The following is a 27,922-nucleotide window of genomic DNA, read 5'->3' as shown; positions in this document are numbered from 1 at the left end:
TAACTATGTTTTTATGTGATCGTGTATTAGGACTTTAGGGGGATACATGGAGATCTTATTCCATTTCCATAACTTATTACCCGTACATGAATATCACAACTCCCATCCTTAATTAACTATTTATTCACTACTATATATCACCACAATCTTTTTTATCACTGATTTTCTTTCTATTTCTTCAATTCTAACCAATTAAGTTTATCTCACTTGTCATGCATACTCAATTGCCAATCAAGCATTCCAAACAATAATAATATTCACACACACACACACACACACATAATGAAATAAGTAATAGAACAACACCCATCAAGGAAAGGAATCCACATTATATTCTTCACCACTAAACCAATATATATATATTCTCCCATCCCACATAAGAAATTAAATTAAAGCCATTCTTTTCCAACCTTATTGGCTAATTATTCTGTCATATTATCTCTCTCTCTCCTTTCACCAGGCCCTCACATATGCATGCATTTAGTTGCATAAGAATTAATTAGTCTCTACTACTAGCTAGCTAGCTACTACAAATTGCTTTTATCTATTACCCATTATTAATTTAGTAGTGCACTTCACACACATAATACTCATCAATACACTAATATCTAACTTTAAAGTGACACCCAAATTAACATTATCATATTACTTAATTAATTGGGGATCGGAGTTTTCCTCTACGTACGTACAGAATCTTCTTATAATATATGGAATCCTCCTCATACTCTTTTCCAATCCACCACTAGAATATTCCTCTTCTATTATTACTCCTCTTTATCCTATAATGGAGGAGAAAAAGAGGTTATAAGATGGATGTTGTAACACCATATATCCTATTCAATTTCATCAACATTATATTACGATCACTAGCTAGTTTCATTGTCATGCTTCATTATCATTAATTAAATTGTTTTATCTCTTGACCCTCAGTCATTATGCCATCGATCATACAGTCATTCCATTACATTTATACTCCTTCGGTTTCTACTAAAGTAGAAATTTTTATTTTTTTCTCAAGGAACTTATAACGTACAAGTTATATTAAAGACTAGTTGATCGATCTATATATGAGTAGTGGAATTCCTTTTCATTTCGATTTGACATATACAGTTGCATGAATGCGTAAGCATTTGATGTAAGATGACGACCTAATTATCAACGAATAAAGGTTTAACAACCAACTAGTGATCGTAATTGGAAACTGGATTTTCGGATTTCCACCCCATGTATCCTGATTTGGAAATTTTCGATTTTTGATTCATTTTGATCTGCAATTTGTTCCAATTTTTTATTTGGAACGGAATTGTAATATATATTAGATTCTGATTTCCGATCCAATTTCATTTTCAAAAATTTTCAATTATGTTCCAAAAGTTATACTTGTAATATCAATATTATTATATATTTTATGTTATAGGTGAATAAAAAAAGGAATTTCCAAATTCCACTGATTGCGATCCGATTTTTTTGAATTTGGAATACAAATTATCATTTCAATATTCAAAATTCTGATTTCTAATAGGACCATTTTTTTTTTTTTTTGACAGCAAGAATAGCAATATTATTAGGCCACCATGGCCAAGTTCAGAGGCAACGAGAAATCCTCAGTACAAATAAAAGAGCCTTGAGTAGCTAATCTATGAGCGAGAAGATTTCCGGAACGTTTAACAAATTGAAATACACAATGAGAAAATAAACGAGTAATAATTAAACCGTCTTCAACAAATGATCCAAAAGAGCAGGGCCCAATTTCATTGAGGGCCCAAATTTTTAATTTTTTAATATATATATTATTTATTTTTACGTGCAAAAATTGTTTTATTGTTTAAAAAAAGTTATTTTTCTAATTTTTTAATAAAAAGATTTCTACTCTTTTATTCTTTTTTATTTTTTTTTTATAAATTTATTTTAAAAATAGATTTCAAATTTAAATTTTTTTTTAATTCTAAGTGTTTTATCTAGACATTAATATTTTCAAATTTCTATTTATGAGGTTTATGTTAACAAATAATTTAATTATATTATTTTATTAAGCTTAAGATGCCGGACGTCGCCCCCTAACTATCGAAAAATTATATTCTCGCCCTGGGCCCCCGAATACGCCGGACCGGCCCAGCAAAAGAGTTGAGCGTGAGAATCCCGTCTTTATACGTGTTGATCACCTCTAAGCAGTCTCCTTCAATAATGATTGAGCTCCAACCTTGGATATGGGCCATCCTTAGTGCGTGAAGAACAACAAAGGCTTCACCATCATCTACCCGCGGACGACCTTCCAAACTTCGAATACCCCAACGCAAACAATTGCCTTCGCTATCTCGAGCCACAGCCGCTACTGTATAGAAATTCTTCCCCGGTGGAAAGCCAACATCACAGTTAATTTTTATCGATCCAATAACATGCGCTTTCCATTGACTTTGGTGTGTAGCTACCATTCGGGTTGCTGATGGAAGTAATGCCTGCCGGAATGCGTGTAGGTAGTCCCGACTCCAATCACCATCCGCTCTGACTTCAGCCTTGTCCCTTCATGCACTACTTTATTCCGTGTTTCCCACCCCTTCCACATAACCACCACAGCTAGTAAGAATAGCTCTTCGCGAAGTTGACTTTGTAGATTTTCGATCCATTTCCAAACAGATGAGTAATCTTCCAACTCTAGTCCAAAAGGATCCGACTCCCAAACTTCCCTCATTCCACCACACTCGGTTAGAGCATGCATAATGGATTCCACGGGAGACCCGCATCGAGGACACTCCGGCGAGTGAATAATTTTGCGTCTCCGTAGCTTCGCGTTTGTCGGAAGTATGCCCCAGCATGCATACTGTAGCAACAAATTCTTATATGCGATTTAGACAAACAAGAAAAACTTGCACAAATATAATTTATTGAATTAAAATAAAATATTGCGGGTTACAAACTCTAATTTAATCCTCTGATTCTTCTCTCTAGAACGATGTATGTTTTGACTTTGAATTTTGGAGTCGGGTCGTTGATTTGATCTTCTCCGGATTTGATTTTGAATTTGAATAATGTTTTCCGAGGGTCTTGCGACTTGAATCTCGGATCGAACACTGAACTTTTTGACGAGCTTTGACTTGAAGATCTTGGAGTTCTTGATGGAGTTGGCCCTTCAATCTTCCTTCGATCTTGATTTGTTGAAGAACGCCCTCGAGTTGATGAAGAACGCTTTGAATTTGATGAAGAACGACTTGAATTTGATGAAGATGACTTGAATATTGTAGAGAGAATTTTCTCGTACTGTTTTTCTTCTTCTTGAGTTGTGTTTTGAATTGTGTAGGGAGGATCCCTATTTATAGTGGTAGAATAAGAGTCCTACATAAAGTCTTATTGATGACGTGGCACGATTTGATTGGCTCTCTTTAAATTAATATTTATCTATTATAATTTAGAAGAGAAGAAATAATCATATTGACCAATAATTATTTGATAATTATCTCCATGACTTGTCTTGCAAGACAAGGTATAATTTAATTACAAACAATTTAATTGGCTAATTTAATTAACCAATTAATCAATTTAATTTATGCGTCTACACATACCAAAGAAAAACCTTAATTTTTGGTGGGACTTTAACATTCCAAATAAGTTGCCAGCTCCAAGGAAGAAGACCACTTGTCGACTCTAATTCTTGTTCTAGATATGAACTATCAAAGAAAGGCCCATTGGGCCCAATGATGTTAGAAAGCACAATAGCTAAAGGCCCAGATCTGACTCGTACTCGGTCAGTTGAACGAACGATAACAAAAAAAGAAAAAAAGAAAGAAATTTATGAATGGGGATGGGTGCAGCTCATCTACTCTGAAATAAGTAATTTGAGCAGTTGTTGGAATTGACCATATCAAAAAGAGACGACTTTTACTATTTCTATTTCAAACAAAATAATTATATATATAATCATTGATTATCAATGTTACTTGTATGCCAGTTGGTGGCACCACATTTGACTTGGTCATTAATACCAAATATACTAATTAATAAAGAAACGCAGAAGATCGATCTCCAACTAACCCTTTATTTATTTATTTATATATAACACAGATGATACGATTCCCATTCCCCATTGTCTGCTTCTTCTTCCATTAAACAATTGTATCAGAAGAAAATTAAAGAAATAATAATAATAATGTGCCCTTTGAGATTTATATTGATCTTCTTCTCGGCAATCTTAGCTGTGTATTTTGCATGGAAGACGGCCGCAAGTTCCTCCGATGATGACATCACCACCGGCACCGGCACCGGCCTAATTGATGATTCAACCGCCCTACACAAGACTTCCACCACTTGGTTAGAGAAGCAACAGTTTCACATTCTCAAGGTACCTACCTACCTACCAAAACATATATATTGATTGTCTTTAATTAATTTATAACATATTGTTTCTAATTAATTAATTATAATATATTCTACTCATTTTTTTTGCAGATGATACAGAATGGGTTTTGGGTGTTCATTGATATGGCCAGCGGACGATACCTATGGAGGAACATCAAACAATTCAACAGCTCTAGGCACATCACCCTAGCTAGCTAGATTAATATATATATATATATATATATATATATATATATATATATATATATATATATATATATATATGTTTATGTTATTGACTGCACATGCAAGGGATATCATGTAAATAACGACTGGTTAATTTCTGGCCGGTTCCAATTTCATAATCAATCTTCATATTACACATATATATATATATATATATATATATATATATATATATATATATATATATATATATATATATATATATATATATATATATATATTTGAAGAAAAAATAAAACGCTAGCTCTCAAATTTGCTCATCTCCGCAACTTATATATGTTACTCGTACAACTGCAGCAAATTAAATATATATAATGATGAAGGTGTTTGTCATGTCATCTGTAATTAAACTACGTACCTTAATTTATATTTTGATTCGTCTGTGATACATCGATGGAATGAAGACCAGTTCATTCATTATGTTTGCTACTGATATCTAACTACCTAGCTAATGAAATTATATGGTTTATATTTGATAGAATGTTTATTATTCAGTTAAGATCGATCAAAACGATGCGCAAAATAACCTACTATTTTATTAGGTGAAAGATTGTTAATGGAAAATATTTTTTGCCATATTCATCTAGCTAATAAGGTATTTCTAATTTTATTAGGATTTTCAGCATTATAAATAAGTTTGTAATAGTTAGAATTTCATAACTTTGAAATTTAATACAAATTTCAAAAGAGTTTTATCTATTTTTTTGTTGGGTTACGTTCCGGATATTCCTTTGTCTAATAAAAATAAGCTGTAGAAATTATTATCAATATAGTTTTGTTTTGATTATTTGAATAGGGACAGTCTAATGTTTTTTTTTTTTCATGCGAATTCAAATATAAAGTGTAGAGGCATAGACTAATTTTTGTTGGATAAAATTGTTGGAAATAATGGTTGGATAAAGGCAGCAGCGGTTGACTTGGCCCAGCTACTAATTATTCTATTATTTCCAGCCCATCCAACTCCAATTCCAATTCGGATTAGGATTAGGATTAGGATACATCAAAATCAAAGCAAGATTTACGCCAAGCCAAAACATAAATGATAAATGTAAACATAATTTCCTAATTCAGAGAAAACAACAAATTGAAAATGGTATTCAACAGCCCCCTGGTGGTCGGGGTAGCGAAGGTATCGGCGAATGCGTGTCAATACATAGCTTGCAACCCGGAGCGGCTGAGCTCCGATCAAGTCCTCCACCTTCTCTTCTGCTTCCCCTTTCAGCATCTCCGTCGCCTCGCTTTATGTCTCTGGACCTTCTTCTGTTTCTCTCCTCCCAACAACCCATATTATTTTACCTCTTCTTCTTCTTCCTCCTCTTCTTCTTCCTTCGATTTCGACGTTTATGATTTCGACCAAGACCTTCACTCCGACTGATTGTACAGTTTTCATCTAATTCATTTTCCTTTTTTTTTTTTTTTTTTTTACCTTTTCTTCTTTTTCAATTTTATGCACAATTATGGGGCTAGTGGATCACTCCACGTGATCTGATGAAAGAAAAGGAGATTCTTGATATGATAATTGTGTTGCCTTTGATAGGTATTAGGTAACCAGTGCACTTTGATGATGATCTTCTTTTTATTTTTATTTTTATTTGCTTCTTGTAATTGTGTTTCCGATGGATCTCAATGTAAGTTCAAGTTTCTTCCTTCCTTTTTCTTTGTTTGGGTATTAGTGTTGTTCAAATTCCATTGTGGGAAAAAAAGATGATTGTATTGATGAACACTTATGTCTTAAATTGTTGTTGTTGTTGGCTTGTTGCTCTGAAAATTTGATTTTGAGCAGTAATTTTTACGGTTTATGAATCCAATTTTATGTTGCATAATAGACTGTGTGTGTGTGTGTGTGTGTGTGTCATTGTTTATGGAATTTCTTGTTTCGATCAGACATATATGATAAACAAACCTCTTCCAAACCCATACAAAGCTTCTTTTTTTGAGAAAACTATGTGACAAGTATTTCTTTGTTGCGGTACTATTTAGGCTCTAATCCAACTCTTTTACCATTTCGATCGAGCATTTGGAATATTTTTTGAGCACTTTTCTCATGTTGTTAAACTCTATACCTGATCTGCTTTCTACTTGTCACTTTACTATTATATCCATTGTCGTTGAAATTGTGACTCGGTGGTTTAAACTGAGTGATGATACTTATTTGAAATGAGAAACAGCATATAAAACTAATGCTCCAGAAAAAAATATACTCTTGATGTAGGAGGTGTTCTCTTGCAAGAGAACAATGTCGGGGTTCGGCAGCAAGAATGCATTCTCCTTTTTCACAGTTGAAATGTTTGAGCGGTTTTGGATATTTTCAGCCAGAGAACAACAAGGAGGAAGAGGGCATATATATTTATATAAATCCAAAGTTTGCACCTTTAGATAACTTTGTTGATGTCATAAATTTATAAGATGAACTTTTTACAGAGTAATAAGATATGTAGAGAGTTAGTAAAATTGTTGGTGTTTGAAGAATGGTAGCTGTGTTATTGGGCTGATCCAGGTTTTATAACAAATTTGTGATTGGCTATTATTAAGAAGAAAGACTAGTTTTGTATGGGGGATTAGTACATATTTGCAAAGGAAATAAATCCATGATTATGGTGGTGCAAGTTGGTTGGTTGGTCAGAAAATTGAAAAGGAGAAAAGGAAATATCCAGAACGTCAAACTTACAATACAATACAATACATAAAAAGTGGTTATAGGGAAGGTATGCCAAACAAACTATAGATCCTTATATTATATAATATAAGAGTGAAATAGAGAAATACTCAACCTCACTGCTCTAATACGCCATCTTCTAATCTAATCCATGGCCGCCTCTTCAACTCAGGTATGTCTGCTCAATAACCCTTGATGAATTCTGCGGTAATTGATTTTGTTTGTTTCTTACACACGTGCGTAGGGTTCCCCTGCTGCCCATGACACTCATCACGATATCTTTCAACTCATCCATCATCACCAGGTCTCTTCTCTCTCTCTCTTTTCCCGAACCCAAAAAACCAAAGAGAAAAAAAAATCATTTTTCTTGTCTTTGTTGCTTACTTTGGTGGATGAGTTCATAGAATCCAATAATTTAAAAATCGGGGTATAATTTGTTGTTTCTCAGGAAAAAGCGGCTAGGCTTCCACCTATTGAGGAAGTTAAGACACTTCTCCATCACAGCTCTCGCGGTTTTCTCTCCACTTTCTCTCAGGTCACCTAAAATTCATTGATCCCATTATGTATTGTCTGCATGTGTAAATTTTGTTAAAAACCTGCTTTCTTGTCTGGAAATCGGAAAATCCAACGACCTGAATTGAACAACAACAGAAGTACCAAGGGTATCCATCGGGGTCCATGATTGACTTTGCTTGTGATGCTTATGGATCTCCAATCATAGCTGTTAGTAACTTGGCTCTTCATACAAAGGTCTTTTCTGTCATCTTCAACTTATCCTTTAAGAATACCGACTTTTTTTTGTCAAAAGTTTGTAAAATGAAGATTTAATAATTGGTGCAGGACCTATTAGCAAATTCCAGATGTTCATTGCTTGTGGCAAAAGATCCAGACGACAGGACTGACCTAATTATCACTGTGCAGGGGGATGCCCTTCCAGTAAGATACATTCAGTTCATCTCTATATCCCACTATTCTTCTACAATATCTCCACTTTACCTCGAAACTCATATGACTTAGGTTTCTGAGAGCAATATGGAAGCTGTTCGTACTGCATACACCACGAAGCATCCCGATGCATTTTGGGTAATTTACGCCTCAATTATTTCTAGTTTTGTCGTATGAACCTTCTAAACCTATATAACCTTAATGTTTGTCCAAAGGTGGAGTTTGGTGACTTCCAATTCCTGCGCATTGAACCTAAAGTTGTTAGATATGTATCAGATGTTGCCACAGCTTTATTCAGATCTGGAGGTCTGTTATTTTACACTATATCTGCTTCATTCAGTTTTCCTCCCCCATTGTCTTTTATTTTTTTCCCTCAGCTAAACGCTTATTGCACGGTCATTATTTATTGAGGAATCAACTCTGACAACAGCTTAAAAATACATAACCTTCTCCTTCATACGTTTCCAACACTGTCCAAGTTGAAACGAACACCGTGGTTGACCCATTATTGTTTTTTTTTTCCTTGCCTGTCCTTTAACTAATTCAAAAAATCTCAGAATTCAGTGAAGATGAGTTTCGAACAGCGAAAGTGGATCCTATATATCAATTTTCTAAGCCTATAGCGGTATGATCACCCACTGATATACTATTTTTTTTATTAATGTTTTTTTTTGTGTGGCAACTCTCTTTTAAATGATTTTAGCGTCGATTCTTTTTTTCATTTTCCAGTCTCATATGAATAAGGATCATTCGGAAGATACTAAGCTGATCGTGCAGCACTACACTTCAGTCCCGGTATTTGTTTAAATTTATTTCTTGATGATTTTTTTGTTTTTTATTTTATCCACTCAGACAAGAGAACACAGGTTTGCCGCTTTTCTATTTAACTAATTATGGGACTTGGACTGACAACATTAATTGTTTGCATACATTATTTGTAAACAAGGAGAATGTCATTGTTCCTTTGAGAGAGATGGTATTTTTTGTGGACAGAACATATTACAGTGATTAGGTGCGTATGAGTTGCATATATAAAATTAAATTGGGATCAACATTATATGATCATTGAATCACATATAGTAGCACATTTTTTGTATGTGTTTTTGTTTGGTAGCTAATAAACGAAGAAGTAGTTTTGATGTAGTTAAAAAGTACGTACCTTTGTATATTAGTGTTCAGAATATGTTGTGGTAATCCTTGAGAAAAAGAAGCAAGAATTTTGAAATGACTGTATTTTGCAGGTTGAATATGCATACATGTTGGACGTGGACAGTCTTGGTTTCAGTGTGAAGGTTATATATATTCTTAATTTCGACTCACATGTTTCTTGTATCATTTGGGTTGAAATAGTGTTTTGCAAATAATTGTATGAAATGTTGCGTATTTAATTGTAGGCTGGGTATGAAGGGAATACTTTGAAGCTTCGAGTCCCTTTTACAAGGGGTGCAACAGAGAGAAAGTGAGTAGAGTCGTATTTTCTTCTACTTGAAAAACCTAACATACATATATCAATGTCTTAGAATTATATGTTTCATCTCTCTCTGAGTGTTGTTCCTCCATACTATTTGTGTAGGGATGTGAAGACACTAATTATAGAGATGCTTCAAACGGCCAAAAGCCAAGCCAAGTGAAAGAGAACAATAACAATTTACACATGTGTTACACTTATCTTGCTACTTATGCTTATAATCAAAATCAGTTGCTTGTTATTCACACAACTTGCGTGTTTGTATTTTTGTGTAAATTACATGTAACATGCATATATATATATATATATATATATATATATATATATATATATATATATATATATATATATATGGGTTCATCTGACATGTCCCCTGATGTCTTACTATTATCCAAGTAAAATGAAAATGCTAAGAGAGAGAGAGATTACATATTAATGTTATTACAACAAGTCTTATTCTCCCTCACTAGCTTGATACCTCTCAAAAAGACACGTCTGTTAGCCATCCCCATCCATTTTCACATTTTTCCATATACCCATTACCAAATAAACATATAAATATTACTCTAAATCTTGTTCTTTGTGTATCTTTCTGCATGCAAGCTTTCATGGCCATGAAATCTTCCTCGCTCGATCTTTCTATTTGCTCGACAGACCGTACCTTTGGCCATACCACTCACCATTGTCTTGTTTGGAAATATGCATGCACGCATTGCCTTGTGGTATGTGGGCGGTTGAGAAAAAGGATCTTGTTTGTGAGGAATGTAGCGGGAATTGTTTGGTGTTGTTTTATGCAACACATAATCGGTTTCACAAAATACTCTTGAATGAATATTATTCCTCTCTTCGTTCTCCTTAATTCTCCTTTGTATGAATGAATACATTAATATTAAATGATACATTTCACTAAAAACTTAAGATTTTAGTTGAGATGGTCATTCAACACAGAGTACTCGAGGATATTATGATATTTTTCTTTAAAATAGATTGGGCCTGTAAGTTTGTGTGGCCCAAAGTCCGAAGAAGCATTTAATGAATCAGATATTAGTAGTAAACTGTAAACCTATACTATATTATGGGCTGGGCCACAAGATCTCAAAACCCTAGCAGCAGCTTCCGTTCTTCTATCTCTCTTCTTGTATTTATGCTCCTCGCAGCCACATCCCCTGAAGCATCAACTCAGATCTTTGGATTGTATTTTATTGTGTCTTGTTTTCGTTTCTCTTTTAAGATTTGATGATTGATGAAATAATTAATTATTTAATTTTTATTGGTTGGTGGTTACTTACGTTGTTAGTGCCTCTTTTGAGTAGTCATATGAGGATGATGATGATGTTAATCATCATCAAATCCATCTCGTAGCAGGCTTAGTTAGGAGGCCTAAAGTATCATGGATTTCAGTTCTTTACTAGAGCTGGTAATTTTAAGGTCTGTTTGGTTGGATCGGTTTGCTGTTTCGTCAACCTTTCCTACAAACAGCCTTAAACATCTTCTGAATTAATATATACATCGCCTCTTGAATAACTGGATTGGTAGTTTTTTCTTACCATTCGGTTCAGACGGAGGCGTATAACAAAATTAAAATGAACCTTTCCTTTTTGTGGGTGATGAATTATTTCATTTTCCTTTCCCAGTATTCTTTATACATGCTTATTTTGTATGTATTCATTCATTCTGGTTCAACATGTTGTTTTTTCATAAACTCGATGTGATGTTTTCTTAAGTGTTGTTGTTTTGTGTGTGGGGGCAGGGCAGATGATGATATTCAATGAATTTGTGCTTATCAAATCATGAAGCTATTAAATTCGAGCTTTTTAAAACTGATGCCCTGCAACAACACTTATTTACTTATATAACATTTTTGATATTGATCACCATACCTGTTTTATCTATCTATGTTCATAAATAATTAGGCTTGTGAATTTATTTGGTTTTGAATGAGCAGGTGGCAGTGATGCACTTACATGGGTTGATATTTGCTGGGAGATGGTTGATGATTGTTGCTGCTCTGTATTTGTACACATGACAAGTGCCCCATCCGTGTTTGTTGAATATCTAGAAGAAGATGTTGTAATGAAATCTTTCTTGTACTGAATATGTGTTTCCTCTGCATTTCATGTCTTTTGTAATAAACTAGTTTTATTTTTGAATTAATGGCAATTATTGTAAATAGATAATGAAATTATTGTCTTCTTACAAGATGCCATTTGACAGAATGATTGCGTACACTAGACCATTTTACTCATGCATCTTATTTCAAACAAATACAGACCCCAAAAGCTGATTGATATATGCACCCCCAAAGTATTTCATTTCTAATGGCAAGACCGCCTCCATTCCATACATTATTGAGTACGGGGTTGCCCCGGATAAGTTTTACAGCAGGTCGGTCACTTTTTTTTCTTTTTTTCAAAAATAATGTTAATACTTCATACATATTTGAAAGGTTAAATTGGTTGGTTGAAAGAACAAAAAGTCGAAGTTGAAATAGACAAGATTCGGTTCATATACAATACAAATAAATCGAATTCGAGACCCTTGCATTTCTTTGTATTTTTGTTCCTATTCGATTTCCTAATTCGAGTTTCCTCAGCTCATAGAAATTCACTGATTGATTCGTCGTCTTCGGGCAAGTACCAAGACAGAGATGATATTTACCGTTGTTTCTACGCACAGTTTCATTCCTTCTATTCCCCCTCTTCTTCATCTCTCTGAGTCTGATATTATCTGTGCTGTATAACTTTTTTCAAAAAAAGATTGATTTTGCCCGGATCCTCCCCTACTGAAACTAGATCTTCGAGTGGAAGATATTTAAGTTCCTATGGGATGAAGCTTTCCTAGCCTCAAGTATTCATCTCAGAGGTCGAGAAAGTCACATTAGCTACACCAGACCAGACACACCTTTTTTTTGTTAACCTATTTTTTGACTGACCGGTCACCCCTCAGCCCCCTATCACAACAAGGCAGAGCTAACCCAACTACTGTTCTCTAAAAGGACTGCCTATTCTATTATAGTCAAGCTTGGAGAACATAGTACTAGGACTTACTAGATGACGTGATTGGTGAAGGGCGTCTAAGCGCCTCCGAACCGTACGTGGGGCGAGTTTCTGCCTCATACAGCTCGGGCCGAAGACCGGGGGAAGTTTAGGAGAGATGGGGAAAGCTAGCAGCTACCGTCGGGGCGGGGATAGCTTGCTTCTTCACAAGCTTACTAGCTTGAATGGAGAATCGAATGATTACGAGATAGACGATGAGAGAAAGGAGAGCACTTAGACAATTCACTTTGAGTACAGGGAAGTCTGCTGGTAGGAATTCTTCAGGACGTGTTACTCTTTTTCACCGAGGGGGTGGATCGAAGCGATTGCAGCGAAACGAAGCACTTCGTCTATGGGCATTGTTACGGTCGTGGAGCAAGCGGGGCCGGCTGGAATAGCCTTTCCCGCTCCACCTACTGATGTAGTGAATCTCGATAATCTTCCTTACCAGTGGATTCGGGATCACGAAAAACAAATAGGTGATCTCATCCGCGAATTTCGCAAAGGCTCCGCTATGACTTGGATCCCGAAGGAATCGTCGTCAGAGTGTGCTGGGCTGGAAGGCCCTGGAGAGGAAGCGCTCCCGGTCCCACACTCAAAATTAGAAAAAAAGTTGAATCGAAAAGCTGATTGATATATGCGACACTGCAACAACAGAAACGATACTAATAATACCAAGCATATGAGGTTTAATACTAATACATCCATGACTTAGTCTTGGAGATCCATTCTTTTATTTCATCAATCCAATCAACAATATTATCAAATTGTTGATTTATGGAATGAATTCTATTGTTAATCGTAGACCTCGTTTTTTCTTTTCTTCTATACAGGCGTTCGTCTGAGTATATATATTATTTTTGGTTTCGATAAAAAAATTCTAAATTTATGTTTTCATTTAGTTAATAAGTCCTCTATGGTAGTTAGATTTTACCAAATTGTCCTTGTAAATTAATTGAGTTAGTTTTGTATATCATATCAATCGACTCAATTGATATTTTATATTAATTGAGTGTTGAAAAATGGGCGGACCATTTTATTGAGAAGATGAACAAGTCCTTATTACATTAACAACTAACAAAATTGTGATGATATTTTTGTAAAAAGAAAAGACGACGGAGGAGATTTTATCTCAAATGAAATGATAATATTTTTTCTGAAATAAAATATTCAATGGGCCTAAGAGGTAAGCCCAAATTGGAAGCAATCAAGCCTTAGCCCACGTTCACTTGTATCCATCCTCCTTCCATCCCAATTCAGAATTCACATACAGGAAGTTAGGGCTGGAGAGTTGATAGGAGCGAGGAAATGGAATTAGCATCAGGAAAAAAGGAATTCGACAACACTTATCAGCCCGACGAAGATAGAGAACGCGTTGCCCTCGATCTCAAGGCCGGTCTCCATCCTCTCAGAGTGAGTCTCTCTTCATCTCTCTCTCTCGCTTTCTCTCTCTATGATGCTCCTGTCATGTCAATCAATCTATGCTTCCTTTCCAGTTTCCTTTGTTTCATGGTTGTTTCCTATCAATTTTACATGTTCCTCGCTTTTATCGTATTCAAATGAATATACTCACCTCATTCAAAATAGGGCTTCTCTTTTTATGCCGCATTCATAATCAAATATTATTTCGAGGATATGACTTACAAGCTAATTTAAGATAACAACAACCCCCAAATGATGTCCTCCATATGCCTTTTGTTATCTAGTTGATCCTTTTGCTACTGAATCGATTTACTATGCAATTTCAAATAACATCACTCTTCTAATTCCTCTTTCTTATCTCATACATTTGGGCTGCTGTTCTCCTTTAGGTTAAGAGGCTCTAATTTCAAACACAGGATTTTCCTAAAACAATATCAAATGATTGTATTGGAACTACTTAGATGGACTTTTATTATGGGTTGAGTTATTGTTAAAATGTTCTTCATGACGCGCATTGCAAATTCTGTTATACTTACCACATTCTATATATGTGATCGTAGCAAAAATTTGTATTTTGGTACACTCGTCGAACCCCCGGAGTCAGAACTCAGACATCATACGAGGACAACATAAAGAAGATTGTGGATTTCAGCTCAGTAAGTTTTTCTCTTTTAATCTCGGTTGTAGCCTTAGACATCACCTCAGCATGAGTTTTATGTACCCTCTAATCCATCCTTATTACATATCAACTGGGTATCAGGTCGAAGCATTTTGGGTCAGTTATTGTCACTTAGCTCGCGCCTCCACATTGCCGAGCCCAACAGATTTGCATCTATTCAAAGAGGGTATTCGTCCACTGTGGGAGGTAAGTGTTTACAGGTTATGGATTTTTGTTTTCAAGGGGAAGCACATACATCGTCTAACATACCTATCTTTTTCTCTTTAAATATGTCAGGATTCTGCCAATTGCAATGGTGGAAAATGGATTATTAGATTCAAGAAGGTTGTGTCAGGGCGTTTTTGGGAGGACCTGGTATGGCATATTCTTACTTAATAGTGGTATTCAAATCCTCCTATGTTATGAAAATATTGCCATTGCATGTACATTAGTTGGTCTCACATACTCCAGATTACTTGAGAATGTTCATGTCCAGGTGTTAATCAGTTCTTTTTTTCAATGTGTCTATCCCATGGTCTCATTGTTTTCTTCAGTTGCCTTAATTGTCTAATATTGGTACTTTGGATATCTTTTATGGGCGTGACTAAGTAATTCGTATTTTGATTTGGCGGAGTGTTGTAAGATTATATCATTGTCATTGTGTCTATATATCAAATTAGCCACGCACGGTGACATGTCCTGGCTTGAGAGTTGAATATGCTATGTCAGCATTTGTTATCAGTAATAGGTTTGAAATTGTGTACATGTCTAAAATTGATCATTTGTTGTTTGATGGATATGGATTTACAGGTTCTAGCATTGGTTGGAGATCAACTTGATTACGGTGAAAACATTTGCGGCGCAGTACTAAGCATCCGTTTCAATGAGGATATATTGAGCGTGTGGAATCGCAATGCATCTGACCATCAGGTTAGCTTTTTTGGTTGTAATTAAACCTTGTATATCTTGTGGATTATTGGCAACCATTGTATTAAACACACTAGCTCTTTCTTTGTTTTTTTGGTGAATGAACAGGCTGTGATGGCACTGAGGGATTCTATTAAGCGACATTTAAAGCTCCCAAACAGCTATGTGATGGAATACAAGCCCCATGATGCCTCACTAAGAGACAACTCCTCGTATCGCAACACTTGGTTGAGAGGATAGGGAATTTGCCACTGTGGGGGAAATGAAGTTGCAATGAATGCTGTTTTGCTTATTGTATTCTAGTAGAGACTTTGTATGATCATCCAAATGGTCCGACCAGGAATGAATGAAAGTTAAACAGGTTGCAACGTAGTGATGTTCGTCTAACCACATGATCGGCATGTTTCATGTTCTGTATCTCTTTACATTTTGTTGATACTTTTCAAATCTATGATGTTATTTCTATGTTTTACAAGTACTATGTTAAATCCAGTATGTCATTAATTTCATGGGTTTTAGAATGCATTATTTCTTCTCAGTATTGCCTTGGACTTGAATGAGGTTGCTCTTGTTTTTTAATGTCATCATTCACACCTCAAATCACTTGTGGTAATGGAATAATGTAGCATCATTGGATGTATGTATATATATATCGATCACCTTTCCCCCTTCAGAGACAAGAAACCTGGTGTAATCCAATAACAAAAGAAACTATTGAATTCTTATCAACAAGTTCCGGTAATAAAACATAGAAAAGGCAATACTTTCAGCAGTAGCTTGTGTTATGGTAATAAAACATAGAAAAGGCAATACTTTCAGCAGTAGCTTGTGTTATTTATTAGGTGTTGCGGTAGAAACTCAGATGCCCTTCTAAACTGATGACTGAAGCCCAATGATTCCTGCCAAACATGGAAGTGGAAAAATATTAGCAAACAATCTGCAGGCAGGTTCTACTTGTTAGCATCAGTTAGCCCCAAAGCAATGCAACTGAATGCAGTGGCCAACCAATTTAAGTGCCAACAAACAATGTGAGACAGAATTGCAGTAGTACAATAGTCAAGAATCGAAGAGAAAAAGACACCCGTAAAAGGTAAGCCACATAGAATTGTGATACCATGTAGAATCAAGAAATTTCACAGAGAACACTTTCTGCAATGACCACACACAATTTTCACCTGCCATTGGATCGAAATTCCTTAAACAAAAAGGGGTACACGCATGAGAATTACGCACTGCACATCAGATACATAGAAGAGAACACAACACATGTACTAGAAAGTCATGAAAAGATTTTCCTCACTAATACTCAAGAACTTAATATAAGATCTGCTGACTCAAAATCCTCCAGGTTATAACATTATGACCACTTACCGCCATGGAGTGCAGACCATAAATCATACGAATGAAAAACCCGCATAGAAAGGGAAACAGAGTATCTATCTCTATTCTCTACTAATAGGCTTATTAATAAATAATAATACATTAATTACCACATCCAACTCTTGCACCCGCATTGCCTGTTGTCTTGCTGAGTTCATGTCCACCTGTGATTTGGTTCATACAGAGTTAGGGACAGAAGAAATGAATGGAGTTTTTGTGATGAGAGTGGAATCCAATGGTGATTGATATTTGATACCTTTTCCGAGGTCATCAGCATCAGCATGCACAACAACAGCTCTTCCTAAAATCGAATGCTGACCACTTAGTGGAATCTGTGAATAAGAATTGATGCAATTTACATTTATCATAAGATATTTATTATTACAACCATGAGTTGGTCGATGAACTCTTACAAGGATGGATGGATTACCTGTGTATCTGCGATATTAATGTGAGCAACCCCTGTTTGCAATGTGTAAAAAAGTAAATTAAATATAGTTAAGGTGGTGGTTAATGGAGTGATGAATTAGAGAACAAATTGCATACCATCTGAGCCAGCCATAATGTTTCCCAAATCACCAGCGTGACGCTCGGCATCTAAAGGAGATCCATGGACCTTGTTTAATGGATTGAAATGAGGTCCTGAAATTAGTTTAGTTGAGAATATATATCATCATTATGTATATTCAACACACACAGAGATCTAGAGAGAGAGAGAGAGTTCTAGAGAGAGAGAGTATAAATATATATATATATATATATATATATATATATATATATATATATATATATATATATATATATCACTGAACCAGTGGAATTGCAGCCATTAGTGGTGTCACCAAGGGCATGAATATGAAAGCCATGGAGTCCCGGATTCAGACCACTAATTCTTCCTTTCACATGGACTCCACCTCCTCCTCCTCCACCTCCTCCTCCTCCTTCTGTATATATAATTAAGTGAAACTCTCCTCCAATTTCCGATTTCAGTACAAAACACTATTTGTATCTATCTAATCATACTCTCTCACAAACAACCAATCAAAAGTTAGAGAGAGAGAGAGAGAAAAAGAAAAAGGAAATAACCAGCAGCAGCAGCAGCAGCAGCAGGGTCTTGGATGAATTGAATGAAGCCTTTAACGTTGTCTCCGCCGGAGATGACGGCAACCGCTTTGATAGAGCCGCCCATTCCACTATTCTTAAACTCCCGATGATTATCCTCCTTCTGCGATAACTAACAAAACCATTTTCATTTTCCTTTTTTTTTCCTTTTTTTTTTTTTTTTTTTTTTTTGTTTTATTATATGTAGTGAACTTGGAATTTCACTGTAAAATCAATTAATTTGGGTTCTAACTTTTTTATGTTGATCTCAATTGTGTAGCACTTCACTAATTTTTTTAGTCCTCAAACTAAGTTACAAAAATACGTCTACATATTATACAGCACATGCTGGTTTTATTTTAATCATTAAAATACTTATAAACAATTGGAAAGTTTTTGAGAAAATACTAATAATTTAGTTATGGTGTATTTTAACCTAAAGGTTCCCTTTAAAAAAATTTAAATACTTCTTTTTGAATCGTGAAATTAAATCACAAAAATTCTGATACTATACTATGTATGTCACAATTTTTTTGTTCAAAAAATCATTAAACAATTCACAAACAATTGGAAAGTTTTGAAAAATAAAAAAGAAATTGTTAGGATAGATTGTAGCAAATATTAAAATAAAATTTGCACAAAGTTTGTATAAAATAAGTATATTTTTTCTTTGGTATTAGTTTTTTAAACATTTATTTATTTATTTTGCCTTTACAGTTTATATATACGGCTTTTGAAGAAAATTCAAGTTAATCAACGAACAATTATTGATTAATCTGATTATTCCTATAACTAGGATGTGGGTTGTGGAATGGAGAATGTGGCTTTTAGTTTGATGATTGGGATGGAGACTTGTGTTTTTAGGCTGATTTTTGGCATGTTAGAAATGAATTATGCACCGTTGAAGATTTGTTGGACCAGAAACTAAATAACTTTTCTAACTTATGATGATGATGATGATGATGATTCAATGGTTTATTTGGAGATAAGGAACCAAAGAACCAAAAAATTCATGAGTATCTGCAATTGTATTTATACAAGAGAATTATTCATTGATGAAGATGTGACTTGTATATCAAATTATGGTTGAGTTTGACAAACTTTAATTGTACAAAGGGATCACAAATTGAGTGGGAAATACTAGAAAAGTTTCATGATTATTTTTTAGTAATTGAAAAAAAAAAACATTAAAGAAGACAAATTGATGGATGATACATTGAGCAGAAAATGATTGGTGGTCTAGGTCTAGCTTAACAGGGGACATAGTGGAGGCAGATCCCAAAAGGCTTCACTTGGATCATACACTGTCTCCATGTACTCGTGCAGACCGTTTATTGCATATAGCGATGCTGATATTTGTCTCTCGACCTTCATTCTCTCAAATTCCGACAACTCCATGTCCGAATTCTCATTGATAATAAGGTTCACATTCTTAGGCAATTCCAACAACTCTTGTGCATACGAAAACCGATCATCAGTTCCTCCTCCTACACAATCATCAAAATCCCATGCTAAGCCAGACTGAGCCGTCCCCGGATCAAGCTCAGCCACACAAGTGCTCAAATCAGGTTTATAGACATCATCAATCACTTGGGTGCAATCTTTTACCTTATCAACAACAAATGAAAATGACTCAGCAGCAGCATCACTTGTGTTGGTATGATGATAAGCAGGACTACTCGTGGAAGTCAATGTAGTAGTAGTACTATAATCCCTATCAATTATATCTTGATGACTTATAGACGATTCTTGGCTCCTTTTCGGGTTTTCCTTTGCATTAATGATTTTCTTGCTGTTGAGAATATTCTTTATCCGCGAGGCAAGTGGGGAGTCTGCAGAAACGTGAGTAACGAAATTTGTGCGGGTGTTTGAGCCACGAAGAAGGCAGGCGGCTTCGTCATATGCACGAGCAGCTTCTTGGGCGGTCTCAAAAGTACCAAGCCACATCCGAATCTTCTGGGTAGTGTCTTTAATCTCGGCAACCCATCTTCCGGAAGGTCTTTGTCTCACACCGATGAATTTGTTGTTGTTGTTTCTTGATTTCATTTTGCATGTTTTGGTGCTCAATGGGATCTTTGTTGCTTTCTGATCTTGAAAGTGGATTTCCATTGGAAGAACCCAAACTTTTGTTTTTGAGAGGAGTTTTGTGTATGTTTTTGTTTTTCTTGTTAACAATAACTAGTGTAGTAGTGTGTGTAGTAGTTATATATATATATATATATAGAGAGAGAGAGAGAGAGAGAGAGAGAGTGATGGACATTTGTTTGTTTAATCAATCTCAAATTGTTTAGTGTTTGTTTGTTAGTTAACTTTTGGTTAATGCAGCAAGCAGGAGTTGTTTAATTAACTTGTAGAGTAGTGAGACTTGGTCATCATGAATTGATCAATCAGTTTTCAATATAATTAATTAATTGGTAAAATTGGGAAATCGTGAGAGCACGCCACTTGGAGGCAAAATACAAGTCCCATAGATGATCCAAACACTAAAACTTGTTTAATAATGAATTAATTATTGTTAATTTGTTATCGTGCACGCTGTCTGTGTTCTTGGCGTAGCTGAGAATGACAATTGACATCATCATCCCCTAACTTTTTTTTTTTTTTTTGATTCCTCAACTTGGCACTAATTAATTACTAGTATTCGATAGTAATGATATATAATTAATCAACTAACAAATTATAAGATTGTTTGTGTTAACATCCATCCAAAGGAAGAAGCATCTTTGATGACGATGGATTAGGAAAGATAAGATGCCACTCACTCCTCTAATTGGGAGATTAAATATATGTGTGTGTGTGTGTGTGTAAAAGGCCTATTTTGGCAGTATCCTTGAGCTAATTAATTTGACTTGACTTGTATGTATATTGGAATATTTGCTGCTGTTTCACTTCATCAGTATTCAATTGGAAGAATCTTTGCTGCAAGTAACAGTGTATTTAGACAAACCTAATTTGGGAATTGGGGTGGGGGTATATTTCAATAGTATGAGTATCAGACTTTTTGGGTTAACGACGTCGTAGTGAGATGGGCTTCTCTATCTATCTATGATTTGGGAATTGGGTGGTGGGGGTATATTTGATATTTCAATAGCATCAGACTTTTTGGGTTAACGACGTCGTAATGAGATGGGCTTCTCTATCTATTCAATAACATTATAAAATTATATACCAGGCCCAAAGGCCCATAATTCCCAAGACCACCACAAAGGCAAAGATATCTTTGTGAATATATAAATAAAATTATTAAAAAAAAAAAAGAAAAAAGAAAAAAGAATAAATTAATCCAATTGAAATAGGCGCATCCACAAATTTCATTCTGATTTCCGGCCATGGAGCTTGCTATCTCATCATCTTCTTGCTCCAACCTCCCCAATAAGATTTCTCTTCTTCATTCCAAAACCAAGCTGCTCCTCCTCCCCTCTTCTCATTTCACTACTCCCCCACGCTCCTTCCCACCCTATTTCTCCAACAACTTCCACACCACAACCACAACCACAACCACATCCCCCACTCGCCGCCGCCCTTTCATCTGGGTATGTTCAATTCTTCACTTTATTCTTTTTTTATTTCTTTTATTCTATTCAAATTTCGATCTTGTCTTTTTTTTCGCATGCAATGGCGTCCCCCTGTCAAAATCCCAGTGCTTTCTCTCGAGAAATGTATCACAATTCCAGAATTAATTAATGCGTTTAGGTTGTTCAAAGTCCGACAAGTTTCTAATTCGGAGTCGGAGTGATGTTGAGTTAGAGATTTCACTTAATTTGTGTTGTCTCTGATTAATAACATTGTCAAATAAACAAATTACATGTAGCTTGATACGAGCATTTTTGTGTAACATAAATAAATAGGTGATAGTGATACCAACATACAAATATTTATTAACGGAGTTTACATGAAAGATTAATTTGTCAGGCCTGCTCTAAAGTTGATGCTGCTGCAACTGATGATCCACTGTTGAACAAAGTTATCCAGTTCAGGGATGCCTTCTGGCGCTTTCTCAGGCCCCACACCATTCGTGGAACTACTCTAGGATCTTTGTGAGCAATTATCATTATCTCTTTCTAACGAATCCCCCGACTTTTTTACCAATTATGATTTTTTTTTTTTTTTTTTGAAAATAACATCTGAGCAGCTGTATCGTATATTTGTGACAGTTCTTTAGTGACCAGAGCTTTAATTGAGAACCCGAATCTGATAAGGTGGTCATTATTCCTCAAGGCATTTTGTGGACTTTTAGCACTCATTTGTGGAAATGGTTACATAGTGGGCATTAATCAGATTTATGATGTCGGTATTGACAAGTAAGTCACACCACTGTGTAGCTTTAATTTCATTCCTTGCGTATTGTATTTTTACACCCCGGAGTTTTAGTTTTACTTGCTGTATATACTAATCTTTCCCCATTCCAACAGGGTGAATAAACCTTACTTGCCAATAGCTGCAGGAGATTTATCAGAAAGTACTGCATGGTTTTTAGTGTTATTGCTTGCAGTTGCTGGGGTTTTAATAGTCTCGTTGAATTTTGGGCCTTTCATTACTTCTCTTTACTGCCTTGGTCTTTTTCTTGGCACCATCTATTCTGTTCCCCCTTTTCGGATGAAGAGATTTCCTGTCGTTGCATTTCTTATAATTGCCACGGTATGGTTTTTTTTTTTTTTTTTTTTTTTAATGTATGATGCTATGTACTTTTTTTTAATAGAAATAAATAAAAATGCATTGAATCATTTTTGCAGGTTCGAGGATTCCTCCTCAACTATGGTGTCTATTATGCCGTAAGATCTGCCCTCGGTCTAACATTTGAATGGAGGTAAATAAATATAAAAAAAAAGTGTTTTTTTGGGCCTGTTTTCTGATTTGTGTTATGATTTTGATGTGAATATATAACAACTGCAGCTCACCAGTTGCCTTCATCACCACATTTGTAACATTATTTGCTCTTGTTATTGCCATAACTAAAGATCTTCCGGATGTTGAAGGTGATCGCAAGTAAGTTTTAGAGCCTTCTTTTTTAACATGTAGACATCATTTTTTATTTTATTTTGACTATATTTTTGGAAGAGTGGGTTGCCATTATATTCTACTATATGTCCTTCCCAAGATTTATTTGTGCAATGTCGATACAAATGGATAGGTTTGAGATATCTACGTTGGCAACAAAGCTTGGTGTGAGAAATATTGCATTGCTTGGAACTGGACTTTTGTTGGTAAATTACATTGGTTCTGTCTTGGCAGCAATTTACATGCCTCAGGTAACTGTTTCGTCTTCTCTCTATTATCATTCAACGCACCTCCATCAGTAATAATTCAAAAAACACAAAAAAAAAACCCATTGTAATTAACATTATACTGCAGGCCTTTAAGAGAAGCTTGATGATACCTTCACATGTGATCTTGGCATTAGGTTTAACTTTCCAGGTAATATATTAAGTATTGCTTATATATATATATATATATGGTTACCTGAACATAGAAAATTTATCGCCTCAAGTGTGTTTTATGTTACTCTTGCTTACCCATTTCTACATCATATTTCTAATCATTCGGTTTTGTTCTGTCTTGCAGGCATGGGTATTGGAAAGAGCAAAATATACCCAGGTAATTATTATTCCTCTTATTATTACATTTTCGTTTTCTCTTCCATGCTCAACTATCCAACTTTTCTTATGTAATCAGCAGACTCAGCCTCGTTACTTTAATTGACAAATATTTGAATCTTGCAGGAAGCAATCTCCGATTATTATCGTTTTGTATGGAATCTGTTCTACGCCGAGTACATATTATTCCCTTTCATCTAGTAATTGGCTAGAGTGCTCGATATTTTTTGTAGAATTTGTAATCTTAAAAATGTCTGATTACTAACAAGACTATATCAGAGCAAAATCTATAATATTTCTGCATATTTCAAAGCATTCTCGAATCCCCTTATTGCATGGAGCAAACAAACACACACAGAAAATCAAAACCTAGCAAATACCTACCCAGCTATCTACCACAAAGATGCACAACAAAATAAAGAAATTGCACAGTAACGACGAAGATCTATCACTGCTCGTTTATTACAGTTTCACCATCAAATTTTGTAACAAGTGGGCTTCTCTCTCTCCTTGAGCTTGTAGTAGGCCTAAGACAACTTCTTCTCGGAGATGAAAACGCACTTCTAGGAGACAAACTAACCTCCTCAAGCACCCTGTTTTGTAGCTCCGACGGATAATCCCTCATGCATCCTATACGTGGGCCCGCCCCCGTTGTCCATCTGCATGACAGCTGGTTCCCCAACTGGTAAGACTTCATCCCTTTATGCGAGTTTATTCTCTTTATGATTTTCTCTTTCGGGATTGGCTCCTCGTACTCTTCTTCTGGATCTCGGTCGAACAGATTCTGCTTCGACACTGAAAATTCAGAGTCTGATAAGTACTCGTCTGCTGTTTCGTAACCATCTTCGCACGGACTTTCTGGAAAAGGAGAATCTGGTTTTGGAGTCAAGAACAGCTCAACTATGGTGCTGTCCTTGTCTGGGATTTGTAGCTGTCCGATTTTCGAGTGTAGTCTCCTTGCCCATCTTGATATTACTATGTTTTCTGTTTTACAGTATTTCTCGTTCTTCTCTGTATCTTCGTTGCTCCTCAGATTTGGTACAGAGATGCTATTTCGAATAAACCCAATGCTCACTTCCTCTTCGTCATTACCACCTGGTGCTCTCTGCACAACAAATTTTTATATGATTTTAGGATCAAAATCGCAATAACCTTGAGACATGCATTGATTTAGTTCTTACCTGAACAGCAGCGAGATCAACATTGTGTTCCAAAAGAAACGCCATAAATTCCTCAAAGTTTTCTTCTGTCGGGAGATAGTGACCGCTGTGAGGCCAAACAGCCTTAAGAACACCATCTTCTACAACTAAACGACCAGCAGATAAAGTTGCACCACCAGCCAAGAAACTCGAATGTTGAAAAGTGCCCTTTTTCTTCTGCCCCACGTATAAGATCTTGTACACACTCAGAACAAATATCCATTTCGCATCTTCTGTTCCTTCTCTTGTGTCCAGAAGATTCCCACTTTGCTTGTACACTAACTTTCCTTCCGTTACAATAACTTCGTATGCGCTTCTCTCTGTCTGCATCATTACATCAATTAAATATTTGATGAGATAAACAAGCATTCATAACATGTGTTCTATGGTGGTGTACTTACTGGACCGAGATATTTTATGCATTGCTGTAGAAGTTTTGATCGAGGGCATCTCTCTAAATGTACTTCTCGACCTTCCCCAATGTCTAGCCTACACTTGAAAGTTGAGTGAATGGTAAACGGACAAATGAAACAACCAAATCCATTATCGGTTTCAAAAATAGTTGTATAAAATCTTACCAGTAGAAGAATGGCTGCTTGCTGTCACATTGGAGCCAGTTGATGTAATAAAATTGTAGGTTGTGACCGTAACGGTGTCTAGGGTCAATCTACATACGTGAGGGGATTAGGAACCGTTGAAACATGTTAAAATAAAAATAAAAATAAAAAAAGAAAAACCGAAAAGCAACTTACTGCCTCGAGCCAATGCTGCAAAGCAAGTTTACGAGCTTTATCATCCTTGGACAGGCCTTTCCCCACCTATATCGACAAAGTAACGAAACCCTCAGTCTCAAACAAATGGAATAAATGAACATGTATGTATACCTTAGCAGCTCTGGTTCTTGCTCTTGCCCAACGGGATATAGCAGTTTCAGGTTTCTCAATCTCGAAGAAGGATATAGAACTACGTTTAAGCTCAGCAAAATCTAACAGCTTCCACCTTCATTAACAAAAAAGAAAAACAGAATAACACAATGAAAATGATAACTCAACAGGAATAAACAAAAGGCTAAAAATAAAAGCAAAACCAACCATCTTTGCTCCACTAGCACAGCACAATCTGCAAGTTGCCTTCGTGTTCGAAAACTTTTGTATGTTTTCTGCAGCCGTAAAGCTGCTTGATGTCTAAATGTATCATCATCATCAGAACCATCAATCAAGGGTATAATTGTAGTTTTGTCTTGTGCTGAAGGTGAATTTATGCCCCTAAAGCTGAAAGATCTGATCACAGTGTTCTCTTCGGCATTCGATACAGGAGCCTCCAACGAGATTTTGGCCTCCAAATCGTTGCCTTGAAAGCTAAGGGACCCTTTAAGAATCATGTTTCCAGAACCTAAAGATTTCAACCTAGCACCTGTTTCTGAATCTTTGTCACTTAAACTAACGGATCGTAAAATCTTTTCGTTTTCACCTTCGAAACTAACCGATCTGCCTAAATAAGACTCCAACTGAGCATCAAAATCATCCAAATTAGCAAGTGGACAGGAAAATGTCATTCCCATTCCTCCTCGAAACCACCGGGGTCTACTACCAGCAGCCTGCCGTAAAAAAGCAACGTCAGAATAATAGAAAATCAGGTATTGCATATTGTTAAAAAGCAACAAGTTTTAGCCTGTTTGAGAAATAACAATACAGTGAAGAACAAATGTTTGATGAATCATTATTTGGCAGAAGAAAATAGAAAAACATATCAACTCTACAAGATGAATGAGATTATCAATATCATTTAACATATATATCCACATTAAATATAATAAATAAATAAACTCAACAATAAATAAGCAGACCAAATGGAGCATCCAAATTAAAAATAATAAATAAATAAACTCAACAGTTCTATCAAATGGACGAGGTTCGATATAATATAAAAACAACAATGCGAGGGGTTTCATCAATATTTGATCTCCATGACACACAGCAATGTAAATGACACGTTGATAAAGAAAAACAAAAAAGAGAGAGAGAGAGATGAACAATATGAAAAACTGAAATGGATTGGATGTTTACGAAAGTTTACCTCGACTGAAGGCAAGAATGTTGGATAGAGAAATGCAATGTGATTGAAAACCAATCTATTAGAAACAAAAAAACAAAAAAGATGAGCTGAAAAGAGCAGCAACAACGTAACGGGGCAAATGTAGAAAGAATTATTCGTTTCCTGAAATAATGAAACAGGAACACATATTTGCCTCTGCCCCTCTCTCTCTCTAGATCTCTCTTACCCGCAAAAAAAGTATTAGTATATGTTTAATGTGGTTCAAAACGAATCTATATATAGAAAGACAAGAGTGGGGTACTGGTGGATATATAATAGGAGAGAGAGAGAGAGAGAGAGAGAGAGAGAGAGAGAGAGAGAGAGAAAGGTGATTAATATATGCAAAGTGGACATATCACACCAACAATTTTCCAACCACGTCTTGTGATTGACAAACGCATATATAAGGAAGTTTCACATGAAATACTCCATATATATAACCCAATTAATTCCACTATTTAATCTAATAATTTAATGTCCTTAACTTTCCTGAGTTGTGATTAATTTGGGCGTTTTTCTTCTTTAATTTCTACCGTACAACAACGTTACATACGACGACATTCAATTCTTTTATTAGTACTAGATCTTATATTGATAAATGTTCGTTTTGCACGATTTTTCTCAAACCAAAGGAGCAGAATTTTAATGAATCTCATGATTAATTATTTCCTAAATATATTGAAGAAAAAGAAGCCAAAGGGAAACATTTTCAGTGAGCTGGATCAGTGATCAGTATCATGACGAAATAATAAATACAAAAAAAGGGGGTGTATTATTTTTGATATAAAGAAGACAAATTAAAGGAGGGATCGGAGGAGCTTCGAGGCAAGTTCATCAAGAGATCAATTCTGTGTTGGCTTCTCTTACT

The 27,922-nt window shown here is 35.5% G+C and overlaps 7 protein-coding genes, 1 long non-coding RNA gene and 2 other non-coding genes across 20 annotated transcripts; 7 read left to right on the top strand and 3 right to left on the bottom strand.

Annotated features, from left to right (window-relative positions):
* The first annotated feature begins 3,970 nt into the window (after nucleotides 1-3,970).
* LOC105955173 (Methyltransferase-related protein) lies at nucleotides 3,971-4,565 on the top strand. The gene is made up of 2 exons (XM_012978874.2): nucleotides 3,971-4,333; nucleotides 4,441-4,565. The coding sequence occupies exons 1-2, from the start codon at nucleotides 4,142-4,144 to the stop codon at nucleotides 4,546-4,548; spliced, it is 300 nt and encodes a 99-aa protein (XP_012834328.2). The 5' UTR covers nucleotides 3,971-4,141; the 3' UTR covers nucleotides 4,549-4,565.
* A 990-nt stretch (nucleotides 4,566-5,555) lies between these two features.
* On the top strand, nucleotides 5,556-9,894 carry LOC105955270 (non-canonical heme oxygenase HOZ, chloroplastic). Of its 4 annotated transcripts, XM_012978990.2 has the most exons (12): nucleotides 5,556-7,403; nucleotides 7,476-7,535; nucleotides 7,680-7,766; nucleotides 7,883-7,981; nucleotides 8,072-8,167; nucleotides 8,249-8,314; nucleotides 8,392-8,482; nucleotides 8,734-8,801; nucleotides 8,906-8,971; nucleotides 9,418-9,468; nucleotides 9,571-9,635; nucleotides 9,750-9,894. In XM_012978990.2, exons 1-12 carry the CDS (start codon nucleotides 7,383-7,385, stop codon nucleotides 9,805-9,807), a joined length of 828 nt encoding a protein of 275 aa, XP_012834444.2. In that variant the 5' UTR covers nucleotides 5,556-7,382; the 3' UTR covers nucleotides 9,808-9,894. The 4 variants fall into 4 exon arrangements, with proteins under 4 accessions (XP_012834444.2, XP_088680661.1, XP_088680662.1 ...); XM_088824535.1 differs by lacking the exon at nucleotides 9,750-9,894 and having other exon boundaries at nucleotides 5,982-7,403; nucleotides 9,571-9,639; XM_088824536.1 differs by lacking the exon at nucleotides 7,476-7,535 and having other exon boundaries at nucleotides 7,258-7,403.
* Nucleotides 9,895-10,852: 958 nt separating this feature from the next.
* LOC105955269 (uncharacterized) lies at nucleotides 10,853-11,860 on the top strand. Its single transcript, XR_001172609.2, has 2 exons — nucleotides 10,853-11,072; nucleotides 11,590-11,860. It is a non-coding gene; the product is annotated as an uncharacterized LOC105955269 (long non-coding RNA).
* LOC148767792 (small nucleolar RNA U19) lies at nucleotides 11,005-11,135 on the top strand. Its single transcript, XR_016034156.1, has one exon. It is a non-coding gene; the product is annotated as a small nucleolar RNA U19 (small nucleolar RNA).
* On the top strand, nucleotides 11,394-11,474 carry LOC148767791 (small nucleolar RNA SNORD36). Its single transcript, XR_016034128.1, has one exon. It is a non-coding gene; the product is annotated as a small nucleolar RNA SNORD36 (small nucleolar RNA).
* Nucleotides 11,861-12,349: 489 nt separating the features above from the next.
* NCBP (Putative cap-binding protein) lies at nucleotides 12,350-16,224 on the top strand. Its single transcript, XM_012978983.2, has 6 exons — nucleotides 12,350-14,092; nucleotides 14,662-14,757; nucleotides 14,862-14,966; nucleotides 15,057-15,134; nucleotides 15,570-15,689; nucleotides 15,795-16,224. Exons 1-6 carry the CDS (start codon nucleotides 13,988-13,990, stop codon nucleotides 15,924-15,926), a joined length of 636 nt encoding a protein of 211 aa, XP_012834437.2. The 5' UTR covers nucleotides 12,350-13,987; the 3' UTR covers nucleotides 15,927-16,224.
* Nucleotides 16,225-16,355: 131 nt separating this feature from the next.
* On the bottom strand, nucleotides 16,356-18,416 carry CSD3 (copper/zinc superoxide dismutase 3). Of its 8 annotated transcripts, none has more exons than XM_088824538.1 (7): nucleotides 18,153-18,416; nucleotides 17,879-18,010; nucleotides 17,613-17,708; nucleotides 17,497-17,528; nucleotides 17,323-17,398; nucleotides 17,177-17,230; nucleotides 16,356-16,585 (listed from the first exon to the last, which is right to left on the bottom strand). In XM_088824538.1, the coding sequence occupies exons 1-7, from the start codon at nucleotides 18,253-18,255 to the stop codon at nucleotides 16,557-16,559; spliced, it is 522 nt and encodes a 173-aa protein (XP_088680664.1). In that variant the 5' UTR covers nucleotides 18,256-18,416; the 3' UTR covers nucleotides 16,356-16,556. The 8 variants fall into 8 exon arrangements, with proteins under 8 accessions (XP_088680664.1, XP_088680665.1, XP_088680666.1 ...); XM_088824539.1 differs by having other exon boundaries at nucleotides 17,879-18,007; nucleotides 18,153-18,341; XM_088824540.1 differs by having other exon boundaries at nucleotides 17,879-18,001; nucleotides 18,153-18,340.
* A 796-nt stretch (nucleotides 18,417-19,212) lies between these two features.
* LOC105955190 (ethylene-responsive transcription factor ERN1) lies at nucleotides 19,213-20,363 on the bottom strand. Its single transcript, XM_012978893.2, has one exon. The coding sequence runs from the start codon at nucleotides 20,274-20,276 to the stop codon at nucleotides 19,413-19,415; it is 864 nt and encodes a 287-aa protein (XP_012834347.2). The 5' UTR covers nucleotides 20,277-20,363; the 3' UTR covers nucleotides 19,213-19,412.
* A 1,036-nt stretch (nucleotides 20,364-21,399) lies between these two features.
* On the top strand, nucleotides 21,400-24,076 carry LOC105955266 (homogentisate prenyltransferase). Its single transcript, XM_012978982.2, has 10 exons — nucleotides 21,400-21,700; nucleotides 22,080-22,204; nucleotides 22,322-22,468; nucleotides 22,580-22,805; nucleotides 22,901-22,974; nucleotides 23,061-23,153; nucleotides 23,299-23,416; nucleotides 23,520-23,582; nucleotides 23,730-23,762; nucleotides 23,888-24,076. Exons 1-10 carry the CDS (start codon nucleotides 21,497-21,499, stop codon nucleotides 23,960-23,962), a joined length of 1,158 nt encoding a protein of 385 aa, XP_012834436.2. The 5' UTR covers nucleotides 21,400-21,496; the 3' UTR covers nucleotides 23,963-24,076.
* On the bottom strand, nucleotides 24,037-27,459 carry LOC105955265 (calmodulin-binding family protein). Its single transcript, XM_088824534.1, has 8 exons — nucleotides 27,037-27,459; nucleotides 26,052-26,557; nucleotides 25,845-25,959; nucleotides 25,713-25,778; nucleotides 25,539-25,627; nucleotides 25,362-25,449; nucleotides 24,943-25,284; nucleotides 24,037-24,866 (listed from the first exon to the last, which is right to left on the bottom strand). The coding sequence occupies exons 2-8, from the start codon at nucleotides 26,519-26,521 to the stop codon at nucleotides 24,210-24,212; spliced, it is 1,827 nt and encodes a 608-aa protein (XP_088680660.1). The 5' UTR covers nucleotides 26,522-26,557; nucleotides 27,037-27,459; the 3' UTR covers nucleotides 24,037-24,209.
* Between the last annotated feature and the right edge of the window lie 463 nt (nucleotides 27,460-27,922).

This window comes from Erythranthe guttata, chromosome 10, assembly GCF_056151865.1.
Source record: "Erythranthe guttata isolate IM_541 chromosome 10, IM_541, whole genome shotgun sequence".
In the NCBI taxonomy this organism is placed as follows: Eukaryota; Viridiplantae; Streptophyta; class Magnoliopsida; order Lamiales; family Phrymaceae; genus Erythranthe; species Erythranthe guttata.
The sequence above is the reverse complement of the archived record's forward strand: the minus strand, read 5'-3'. Positions and strand labels throughout refer to the sequence as shown.